The 12284-nt window shown below is 38.5% G+C and overlaps 1 protein-coding gene and 1 non-coding gene across 3 annotated transcripts in view; both read right to left on the bottom strand.

Annotated features, from left to right (window-relative positions):
• Positions 1-841: 841 nt before the first annotated feature.
• chd7 (chromodomain helicase DNA binding protein 7) overlaps positions 842-12284 on the bottom strand; it is an 84976-nt gene continuing 73533 nt past the window's right edge. Inside the window, exons 27-38 of one of the 2 annotated variants that reach the window (XM_002936112.5) lie at positions 12123-12195; positions 11752-11803; positions 11275-11503; positions 10942-11150; positions 10162-10833; positions 8324-8484; positions 7264-7491; positions 5380-5823; positions 4409-4630; positions 3782-3922; positions 3195-3299; positions 842-2821 (exon numbers count right to left, since the gene is read on the bottom strand). In XM_002936112.5, coding sequence (XP_002936158.2) covers positions 1949-2821; positions 3195-3299; positions 3782-3922; positions 4409-4630; positions 5380-5823; positions 7264-7491; positions 8324-8484; positions 10162-10833; positions 10942-11150; positions 11275-11503; positions 11752-11803; positions 12123-12195 — 3409 coding nt within the window. In that variant the 3' untranslated portion in view covers positions 842-1948. The remainder of the gene's footprint in view (positions 2822-3194; positions 3300-3781; positions 3923-4408; positions 4631-5379; positions 5824-7263; positions 7492-8323; positions 8485-10161; positions 10834-10941; positions 11151-11274; positions 11504-11751; positions 11804-12122; positions 12196-12284) is intronic. The other variant, XM_004915184.4, reaches the window with a different exon arrangement.
• Positions 11608-11698, bottom strand: LOC116411838. The gene has a single exon (XR_004223386.1). It is a non-coding gene; the product is annotated as a small nucleolar RNA U6-53/MBII-28 (small nucleolar RNA).

Below are 12284 nucleotides of genomic sequence, written 5' to 3'. Positions count from 1 at the left end.
TCCTCAGGTGAGGAGTGAATCAACACAACGGGGTGCTGTTTGGTAACCTCAATAAATGATCAGAGCTTGAGATCTTTTCTTGCCATTTTGCATGAAATAACAAACCATAGCTATTTAATGACTACGAGGGAAAAAGTTTTCAGCCTAAGCAGTATTCATTATAAAGTGGGGGGACACTCTTCCTGTGAGGTTTAAGGTTAAATGACAATGCTATATATTGTTCTGTTTTCACTGCATTTCTTGCAGTTGTGGGTGGCTTTACAGCTCCGTTCAACCCTCCTCACCCAAACTTCTCTGGTTACTTTCCATGACATCTGTCTCTAAACCCCCCCCCCCCCCCATACACTTACAGCAAAACTGGGCTCTTACTGTAGTCACTAAACTAAAACCAGTAAAGGCCAGTGAAGAGTAAAAAATCAATAGGTTCAGCGCCTGGTTTCAGAAAACTGGGTCAGTTTTCATTTTATGTTTACTTGGCACAGTTATTGCTGGCAACACGAGCTTTAGTCTACAGGAGGACAGTGATTCAGCCTTAAGCTGACACCACAGTATTGTTTTATACCTATTAACCAGAGATAAATGACCTACATATTGTGCCTATCAAAGGCTTTTTTTGCCCTTCTGTTGCTAAGTGCTCCATATCTCTCTTTGCAGACTCTCTTTGTATTCCAAAGCACTCTCTGGTTTATGGCGCCTGTTAGAATACGTGCTTTTGCACAGACAGCAAGCCTGGTTGACATTAGATTTTCCCTCTTCCCACGAGTGCCCCCCCACCTTCATTTACCAGCCAGCTCCCCATTGTAGTATGGTGTACCCGCCCCACACAAGGATTTCAAGAAAATATACAAAAGCCATAATACTGTATTTGCTTCTATTGTGAGTACAAAATATAAAGTGGTGAACACCAGCTCTGAAATTTGGTTTCCCTAGACACTTCTACATTCTCTAATTACATCACTGCATCTCATGGATCACTTTTATTAAAAGCATCATTACTACGTTGGCAGCAATTTACATTTTATCTTACATGATAGCAGTTTCTGAAAGAAAAAAAAAAAAAGACAAAAAAGACATCACAAAAAAAAAAAAAATCCAAAACAAAAAAAGAAAAAAAAACATTTACAAAGTCTTGACTGTAAACTTCAAGGCTAGTTTAGAGTTGAGGTAATGCTGTTTAGCTTTGTGGCTAAAAGTAACAAAGTCCTTTAATTTAAAAAGAAAGACAAAAAAAAAGGTACCTGATTTTAATTTTATGCTTTTTACCAGTGCATTACAAATTCATGAGACGATTCAACTGTAGTTTTGTCCTGTAACAACGTTTCTCAGTGTGTATGTTGTCAAAAAGGTACTCTTCACATTCAACAGCTGCCTTTTATTGCTGTGTCTCCAGGATGAGACATTCTCTCGACTGCGGAGATTGTCTGAGTGTATGCACATGTGTGTGTGTAGGTAACGTGGAGTTTCTGTATACAGTCAAACACGTGTAGCTATGATATGTACTTGTAAAAATTTATCTTGACCTTCACAGCAAAGAAAAAAATGATAAATAACTTCATACTTCCTTAAGCAGCCTCACCTTCTATTTGCACAACATGATTAAAAAAATGCTGCTCTCATAATACCAACGGTAAAAAAAAAAAAACACAAAAACAAAAAACAAAAAAAAAAAAGGAGAAAAAAAATACCCGCAGAGCATTATGTATGTTTCCTTTAAAAAGATTTCTTCTTTTCTCGGAAATGCCATCTTCTCCTAGGAATAATAAATAACGCACTGCAAAATACTTAATGACCAAAAATACCTTTTGACAAATCCGTGTGACATGGACTTTTTTTTCTCGCTACACTATTTTACAGAACAGCTTATAAAAACTATGGACATTTACTGTGAGTGTAAACAGTAGGACTACCACTTGTCAAAAAGTTTAGAACACTTTAACTGTTTTTTTTTTTATTTATTGTTTTCATTGTCCAATTCAGGTTCCCCATCTGGGGACTCCGCCTCTTCTCCTTGAGCCGTTTCATCTTCCAAAATGGATGAGTCGGCTGTTTTATCCATGCTCTCCTCTGCGTCGCTCGGTTCCTGATTCTCGCAGTCGTCAGCAGCCTTTTCTTCACTTGAGCTAACAGCACTCTGAAGTCCAGCTAATGATGGGAAACCCGGTAGTGTCAATCCTCCTAAACCAGGAGGTAGAAACATGGATGGGTAGAACAGGCCTGGAGCCATTGTGGAGAGTAGGAAGGGACTGAAGGCCAGAGGATTCGTGGACAATCCAGCTGTGGTAGTAGCAGCACCAACAGAGTCAGTAGCAGAAACATTGTCTGTTTTCTCAGAGTCTTTAGCATCCTCTTCAGTTTCTGTCTTCTTCTCATCAGCCTTCGAAGTGCCATCTTCAGTTTCTCCTTGACTGGAAGCTGTAGTGGAATTACTGCTGCCAGCTGCTAAGGGGTTATTCAAAAGTCCACCAAGCCCAAACATGTTTGGCAACCCTGCCATGCCTGGCAGCATTAGAGGCAGCATGGCAGCAGGATTTTTAGAATCACCTCCAGCAGCAGCAGCTGCTGCAAGCCCAGGGGGAAAACCCATTAGACCAGCAAGTTGGAGAGACTGCAGATTCTGAAGATTCTGAAGGCTAGCAAGATCCATTCCAGCAAATAAGCTATTCATCAGCAGTGGGTTGATTCCAGATGTCGAGGCTACAGCAGCAGCTGCAGCTGCTTTGGCAATTTCACTTTTTGGCCTTCTTCCTCTCCTGCTAGCCCCCTCTTCTCTTACTACAGGCCCAGTTAGAAGACGATCAAACATTGACTCTGGTACAAAACCCTGCAAGATTGAAAAAATGATGAGGGCATTGCACAACACAAGTTTCAACATTTACTAAATAATCAAGACTTTACTGCAAGTGCTTTAATACTTTATATGGGAGATGCAGGCATGAGGCAGTGATGAGGATGTTGATGTCCTACAATGCCCCATAATCATTAACAGCTAACAGGATAATTATATTCATAGCTCATCAGTAGGTAGCCTACCCATTCAACATAAGTACCACAAACTACCCTGTGGTATTGAGTAGCAAGTTAAAGACGCTAGCAGAATAGCACTGCCCAAATGAAATCCATGTTGCATGTTATTAAAATTTAAAACAATGAAATGAGCAGTGCTAAGAATTTGTTTAAAAAAACAATCCACTTACAGATTGCTTTACGATATCTGTCCAGTCTGGGGCAACCGCAAATTCAGGGTTTTCTTCCAGCCATCGTGGAAGGTCTCTCATAGGTGGTGCCATGGCTCCTCCCATCTGCAAAAACAAAGTCAATGCTTTAATATCAAACAACTCTGGTCTTGTTTGTGCAAAAAGAATGCAACAACAGGCCCACTACAATGGAGGATGATTAAGGATCATATGGTGATAAAAAGGAAGCCAGATCAACATTATTAAAAGTCAGTGTTCTCCGATTATTTTTTACAGCATGACTGTGTAAGTAGTAACCTAAAGCCCACTCACCCATACATTTGTTATAATGCATCTATTAGACAAAAGCTTTAAGATAGGGCCCATTCATTTTGTATAATTTGGAAATGCTAGTGTGTACAATCATATAAACATAGTCAAAATACACCACAGCAGAACGTTAGAAGTTAATTAAGAGTTGTAAAAAGGAATATAGCAATTCCTTGAATAACAAATATACTTCTAAAGCGAAGCAGAGTAAAAGATGTCAGTAAATGTAAGATTTGCGACTTTGCAAGATACTGAAGAAAAGAGGACATATCATATACCTTTTTCCCATTGCGTTTGTTCACCACAGGTACCCTTTCATCCCCTGTCAGTGTGTTAATATCCAACTTGTTAGGATTTCGGCACCTGTGTCGCTTCTGTTTAGGCTTTTGAAAGTGAGAGAACAACATATCTGCAGTCTTCTGTAGTAAAAAAAAAAAAAAAAAGTTACATTCTATATATATCATCATCTGACACAAGTCAAAAATGTCTTTAAAGTACACCTGGCAGCAGAAGAGTGAAAAGGTGCATGATTTCCATGTGACTTAATCCAAATATAAGTCAAGAACATTCTTCTGCTTAGTATTTTAAATAAAAATGGCTTAAAACAAATTATATACATAAGATCCTGACAAAGAGTAACATATTTAATACAAATTAAAAAGTTGTTTACATATGAAAAATAACAAGCAAAAAGCAGCAGAGAACCTCAGCACTGTAAAAAAGAGTCGCTGGATTATTATTCTCGTTTGCTTGTGATGATCACACTAGTTACAGCTTTATGCTCTTGCAAGTACTTGGATATAAGGCCAACATATTTTGAATATATTTAGAAGCAAGTTCTACATTATGCATGCAAACATGGCTGCAGTTATCACTTGACATAGAAACGAATTTCAATTACTTACCGGTACATAACTTGGCATATCAACAGTGTATGTAGGATGTAACTTTAACCATTCAACTAGATCTTTGTTTTTGGGAGCTTCTTCCCCTACTAGCCTGGTCCCATCCTCCAAATTAATGACAGGGATACGGGTCTCCGGCTCCAACTGCCCAGGAGATGGAATGTTTCTAGTTGGCGGGGTTTCTATATCTTCATCATAGGCTTTGGTCACATCATTTTCATCCTATAATGGTTATATCAATTAGAAAATCATTCACATAAGACAGAGGAGTACCATAAACCATATACCCCCAAAGCAGCATTTTTAGTGTATATCTGAAGCAATTATAGCACACACAGCAGACATTTGCCAGATTTTCCTCCCTAACATCTAAACAATACATAAACAATTAAGTACCTGTGTTTTTATTAAAATCCCCCCCCCCATATACTGGAGTATGAAGATTTTTATCAAACATCAGTTTTAACATATGATGAAATCCAAGAGAGAGTCATAAAGTCATAATTTGTTCCTCACACTTCCCCCTTGAGGAACAGTACAATTACTATATATTAAGAAACAGATGACCTGAGATCAAAAATGGTGTACTACACAAACTCTGATTATAGCAAGGGAAATAAAAATGATAAACTTTCAGGGATTCTGGTTGGCCAATGTGACATATTTGTTGGCAAGCAAACCCCAATAAGATGAGGTTTGTGCTGGTGAGTAGCAAGGCACATCTGGTATTATTGCCCCAAGTTCTGAGCAGAGTGTGCAGCTGGTGGGGAAGCATCACCCAAGTATTCACCTAACAGTTTTGGTTGTTGGTCCGTAAAATAAAACCCTGCATGGCTTTTGAGCAATATGGCAGGTGTCTATAGCTGGAAAATACTATTCAGTAATGAGAGAAACAGCATATATGTAGAAATGCTGGGTCACAGAAAATGTGTTGATTTTTTTAATTTGTTTTCTACTCTGTTTTATCTTACCACAGATAACGAAGTCCTCTTGTTACTCATAAACAAAAGATCTAGGCCTTCAACGTTTTTCCTTCTTCCTCTTCGCCTTTTCATGGGAGGTTCACCATCAATTAAAGAGCCATTGAGTAGATGCCTTGTTGGTGTGCATGAAAGACCTGCCTGCAGTCGCTCCATTTGAGTTTTAAAGGCATCAGAAACTGGGGTGGATGAATTATTTAACAAAAATTGAGAAGTAAGAGATGGAAAACTTGAGGTAGAACTTGTAGCCTCCCTGGAGGCATTTGATAAATCTACAACTTTTTCTTGTCCATTTTCTGCTCCCATTTGAGATCCTCTCAACTGAGCCACCATCTCCATTAGATTCCTTCTCTTTGCAGCCCGCTCTGCCTCAACCTCTACCTTCCTTCTCCTTCGTCTTCGCTGACGTGGCACAGATAAGCTCAGTGCAGTTTCCTGAAATTTATCAAATATGTATATTTTACTTTGTCAGAAAAAAGTATTTAGTACTTTGGTACATGACTGGCCATGCATGCTTTTATTTACAAGCTTTAGCGCTACTTATGTGGGCAGAGTATATATATATATTCAGATCAGTGTTACCGAACCAGTGGCTAAGGAGTAACATGCTGCTCACCAATCCCTTGGATGTTGCTCCCAGTGGCCTCAAAACTGGTGTTTATTTTAGAATTTCTGGCTTGGAGGCAAGTTTTGGACGCATACAACCCCAGTGTAATGACAAACAGAACCTCCGTTAGGCTGCAACATAGGGCTTACCAATAACAGCCCAAATTTGACGCCACCAGGAACTTTTTGCATTCTTGTGTTCGGAAATTTTTTTTTTTTATATTTGAATGCGTCTTAAGCTGGCCATACACGCACCGATAATATTGTATGAAACCTCATTTTGTATGATATTCGGTGCATGTATGGCAAGTCGGCGAGTCGACCGGTATCGCAGGAGGCTGCTGACATCGCTCGACTCGCTGATCGGCAAGGTCAAAAGATTTAGATCGGGCGCCATAGAAGGCGTCTGAGCAAAATCTGCCGTCAGGGCTGAATCGGCAGAAGGAGGTAGAAATCCTATTGTTTCTACCTCCTTATCTGCCCGTTTCAGCCCTGAAGGTTAGTGGCGGATCTGATGGTCGCACAAAAGATCGCAGATCGCCACGTGTGTCGCCACCTTTACTGGTAAAAAAAAAAAAAGGTTGGTGATCCCTGATTTAGATCTGCATTTATCTATGCGAGTTGGAACAGAAACCATTCTTTACTAGAAATCTTCAACTTTGGGGGACCCTTGAATGCTGTAGTTCAGCACCAGCTGGAGAGCCAGAGGTTGATGGCTACCAATCCACACTTAACAATGAAAACACGCATAGTAAACAGAATGATGGTTCTTTTGCTAAAGATGGTGGCAGCATTCCCTCATACATGTATAAATTTAATAAGTTATATATGCCATAAGAAAGAAAAAAGAAAATTTAAAAGAAACCTACCTAAGGCAAACAGACAATCAAGACTGTGCATGTTCAAGTGCCTACCACAAATGTGAAAGCTTTGACTGGGGGTGAACTATACACCACTATAACACCAAGTTCCATGTCATGCGTTGTTTTCCCAAACACTCAATACACAAACTATTCTGAATAAAACAAGGGAACCCCCAAACCTGAGAATTTTTGTAAAATTATTGCTCAGAAATAAATAGTCTTTAATGATAATATGAGGGCCCTGGAGATTTATATAGGTGTGCATTACATAGAGAATAATCTATGTTTGGTTTTTTTTCATTTTTTTTTACTTATCAGTGTTAAAATAATGTGAAATAGAAACAAATAGCTGTTAAGATAAAAACTAAGAAAAAAAAAAAAGAAAATTATGTTGTCAAACATTTACCTGGGAGACTTGCGGTGAAGCACTAATGTCTTCACTGCCACTATAGCTGCCTTGCGCCACCATGGAGAGCTCAGCAAAGCTTCTCTTTTGCAAGGGGCTGTCCACAGCAGTTGGTGTGTACCCAGGGAGGAGTCCTGGGAAGTCAAACATCTGCCGTCTGTTTACTGGCCACTTTCCTTTCAGCACAGCTTCACAGATGTTGTCTAATCGGTTGATCATTACACGGTCCTATATTAGGAAAGTGGAACAAAACAATTTTGTAAGAAAGTAGCAACATGTAAGGGAAAACTATTACATAGCCAAACTTCTCCTTCTACTGGATATTTTGGCATGATAGCCAAGACTGATATCTAAAGTCTACAAATTAAAAGCGAGAGAGTGGCTTTCCAGCAGGAGGTAGGACAAGCCTGCGGTGAGCCTATATGCTGAACTCCTACTGTTTCCGTCTATACAGCATTGTTTGGCATAACTACTGCACAAAGAAACATCTGCTTCCAGTATCCAGTAACCAACATGACTCAGAGCTAATAGGCCAGGCCTAAAACTTTGTCCTAGTAAGTGGTTCCTCATTAGCGTCACTATCAATAAAGTTCAGCATTATAAAACTTCACCACATCTAATGAATGTCAATATTCATTCACATCCTGTATCACTTAACCACCAGTGAAGCGTGGATGAACATTAAAGAAAAACGCTAACAAAATGATTTGCAAACGCAATCACAGAGGAGTAATGGTTTCCATCTTGGAATTATCTGCATTGGAGTTAGTGTTTTTATTTTTTATATTTTGCATGTTAAACTAAAAACAAACTGTTCAGAAGCCACAAGTGGACTGAAGCAGCCGCTGCAAACCGCCTTATTTTAACAGGAATAAGCCTATTAATGTTTTGTTTCTATAAGCAGATGGCCGTGTCATGGAGATTACCTAACTTTTTCTCCCCCTTTATTTCAAACTGAAAGCATACTAAATACATGTCACATTCTCAAATGGTGTTTGTTATGCTTTGATTTTATACTGAAGACAAATACTGTATCCACAAAGGTGAATACTTCACACACCTTGGGCCAGAAAGAGAAAGAGAAGGTCCTCTCACGAAGCATATGCAACCCAGATTGTTCGCCATCCTCCAAATAGAATCCATCTCTGGTTTCATCACGGGCGGTACTCAAGGAAGCATTGCTTTCTTCATCAAAATTTTTATCCTGAGACGCAATACCCACTGCAAAGAAAACACAAAATAACCAGATGTTAGTGTGACCAGTAACCACAAAATAGTGGCATTTCTTGGCTATGTCTAGTAAAAGGGTTTCCATTAGCATCAATCACTTTTTCATCAGTTTTAAGGGGACCTGTCATGCAGAAATAAAAAGTTGTATAATGAAAGTTATTTTCAAATTAAATATGAAACACTAATTCCTTTTTTTTTTTATTAACACACCCATACCCATCATAAAGGCATTTAAAAAAACCCAGCTGTCAATCATATTGCTTGTCCCACCAATAAGCCTTAGGCATAGAGGCAGGGCAAACAATATCAAACTTTCCAAACCTTCAAATAAACCCTGCACACCAGAAAAAAAAAAAAAAAAAAAAATCAGAGAGCTCCCTTGACAAAGGTGTTTGAGCAGAAACATTGGGGTATTCTCTCAGAGTATCATATCTTTTTTCAGTTTTTTCACTGGGCGGTATGTATTGGTTTGTTTATTGATGGATATTATGAGGGTTTTTTAAAATGCAATATTGTTGCTACATAATGACCTGATAAATAAAAATGTCTTTAACTATACTATCTCCCTGAAATATATTCTTGTGTGCAGGGTTTTGAGGGTTTTGTTTGTGTATATAATCCTTTCATGGGGGGGATTTTTGAAACCCTAGCAGCACCTGGATTTTGTATATCCAACACAAAAACAATATATGTTGTTTTTGTTCTGTTTTTAAAGGACAAGTGTACCTTAGCCAGAGTGCCCTCCACTATTCTAAATTTTAATAATTAACTTTCCATTCAGCATTTGCTAGATGTTCTTGCATGCCTCACTTACACCCTCCCTTAATCACTATCTAATTGTGTAGCCAGGGCATGGGCCAGGGCATCTGGTCCTCTGTTCTATCACATAAACAAGATTTCGGTATGATGCAAAACTTGTCTTACTAACAGCGTCCACAAAATGGCACCTGCCTGCTTGCTGCTAGTGTGTAATTTCAAGACTTGTATATTATATTATATAGTGTAAAGTTTACTTTGCTCAACTAATAGAAATAAATTTGGAAATATTTATTAGGGTGACAGGTCCCCTTTAAACACCCAGAGCAAGGAGGAAATGACATGGACAATTAAATCACTTACTGACTAAATGTCAGATTTTTTTTTTCTTACAAATCTGTACACAGATACCGGTATGGGATCTATTATCTGGAATTCTTGGGATCTGGGGTTTTTCCATTAACATGGATTTATGCTATCTTAGTTATCATGAAAAGGTAATATCTTAGTATTAAGAACATAAGACAAGAAAATAAACAAATTAAAGGGGCAGAGTACATATCACTGAATCAGTTTAGTGATGAGGGCTTGAGCAGAACATAAACCAAAGTGAGATTATATATATGGTTTTTGCTACATTTACAAAAAGCCAAAACCTACTATACCTGCACTACCCTAGTATTTAAGCTGCTTTCTGCAATGGGAACAGAAAAACAGACTGCAGAAAAACATCACAAACAACATTTTAGGGCTATCCTTAAAACACAAATCAGTTTTCAACATAACCCTTTGCACGAAAAAGTCCACAGAAGAAACAGCCATATACTGTTAATACACCAAGGCCAGAAACAGTCTACAGGGAATTAAGTGCAAATGAAATATAACATATGATTCTGCAAAGGTTCTTCTTACCTTCTGCCTGGGAGGACTCCTCAGATTTGTCATCATAATCCAGTTTTTCATCATCTTCCTCTGAACCTTTTTCTGAAATGGATTTTGGACCAACTGGAGTCTCTTCTGTCATTTTAATTTCATCTTTAACAGGAATGGCTTCCAGATCACTCTCTTGTTTTATAGACTTTTCAGCAGTGTCCTCAGCTTGCTCCTCTTTAACTTCTGCTTCTTCCTTAATTACAGGATCTTCAACCTTCTCAGTTATTGCCTCTTCATTACCTGAGCCCTTTTCATCAGGATTAGGGGTTGAAGGCATTATAGGTGGTGTGTCACTGTAACCAGGTCCGGGTGGAATTAGAATGGGCAGATTGCTTGGCTGGGAAGACCCCTTGTTTTGAGCAAAACTTCTGTGGGCTTCCAGAAAAGAAAGTTCTGGATCATTCAGGATGTGATAATCTGTCCTACTGACTCCATGTTTAGCTGCACCAACAAGCAAGTCTCTGTCGTGTTTCCCACAGTCCCACCATTCTGGCAAATCAATACTGGGCTGGCATAATTTAAGCCTCTCATTTAATTGGGGGTGATTAAGAACCTGCTCCCTTATTTTCCTCAAAAGCTCAATGCGATAAAGTGTTCTCGATGCACGTTCTTCCGTTATAGGTTCAATCAACATAGAAAGATCACAAATATCTGCCCAAGAGATTAAAAAAATTGTATCAGATAAATTTATCCAGAAAACAAAAAGAGAATTGACCAGTCTGCGTCAGTCTTGGCTTGATTATGGCATTTAACACTTACCTTCATCAGGTTTAGTTCCCATGTGACAAACCCTCCTACACATAGCCACAAAGCAGCTAAAGTATTTTTCCAAGCTCTCATCTGATTTTTTATCCAAGCGGGCATAAGCTCTGAACTGATTCCAGTCAAACTTTTGCTTGGCATTGTCAAAAATAACTCCAAATGTAGATACTACACGATAGAAATCTGCCTCTTCTCTCCTTGTCCACCTTCAAAAAGAAAGAGCCACAATAAGAACACTTATGGATCATACACGCTGTTTATGTGGTTTACAAGTCTTCCATAAACACTGTTCCTACAAAAAAAAAAAAATTATCAAGATCCAGAACTCACTTTTGGCGTTTTTCTGTTATTATTGCTTCTCTTTCAGCTTCCAGGGCCCTTACTTCTTCCCGAGGACGCCGCCTACGTCGGTCGATTTTCATTTGTGCATCTTGCCTCATTTGTTGCCTTTTATAACTGCGCTGATAAGCAGTGATGAGGCGTCGAAGGCGGGTGGTTAGGGATGAAGTGTTGGGCCAGTACAAATGACCTAACTCTGTGCTGCCTTCTCCAGATTTTCCTGAAAACAAAACACACAACACAGGAATATATCATTCAGTTTGAGCTTTTCCAGAATCAAACATTCCGGCTGTATAAACTTTGAGTCTACATTTGGGTGATGTCTGCTTTCAGTTCTAGTAAAACTAGTCATTTACATCCAGAAGAATTCTTACTCCTGACGTCTCAGTATTAGCATGGATAGTCATCAATAAACAGACTGGCTCAAACCAAAAAAACACACCATTGCTTGTAGTTCACAAGTCTCACCTGTAGGCTCCATTTCTTCTTCTTTATCTTCCAGTGGAGAATTGGCAAATTCCTGTCAGAAAATATTGAGGAAAGCAATGATTAATGACTGTTAAACATTGATTGCTCATTAATACTGTTTTATTACTGAATCACCTCTAAAAGGTGTCTTTAATTTACCAACTGGGTTTATATTGTAACCGTAACACAACAGCCTGATATATCTTATTGTGCACCAAGAACATTTATTATCAACTTATTTTAACATTTTTAAAATAAGAGGGCATTCATATCTACACGTGAATAAGCTAAGAAGCAATATTATGCTATTAAGGAGATCCCTCGTATAAACAATGAATGTCAGAAGCACCATAATAAACACATGCCCTTACATCAATGTCATCCTTAAATGGTAGCCTTGCTGGTTTGTATTCTGGATCCTCATCCTCTCGATCAAAGTCACCCCTGGTAATGAAAGAAATTTAAAAAATGAATTTAGAAAAAAAAAGAATGTTGCTATACTTAAATGTATAATAAATATTGCCTAGATGGTA

Source organism: Xenopus tropicalis, chromosome 6, assembly GCF_000004195.4.
Source record: "Xenopus tropicalis strain Nigerian chromosome 6, UCB_Xtro_10.0, whole genome shotgun sequence".
Lineage (NCBI taxonomy): Eukaryota > Metazoa > Chordata > Amphibia > Anura > Pipidae > Xenopus > Xenopus tropicalis.
This window is presented reverse-complemented; position numbering and strand designations above follow the sequence as displayed.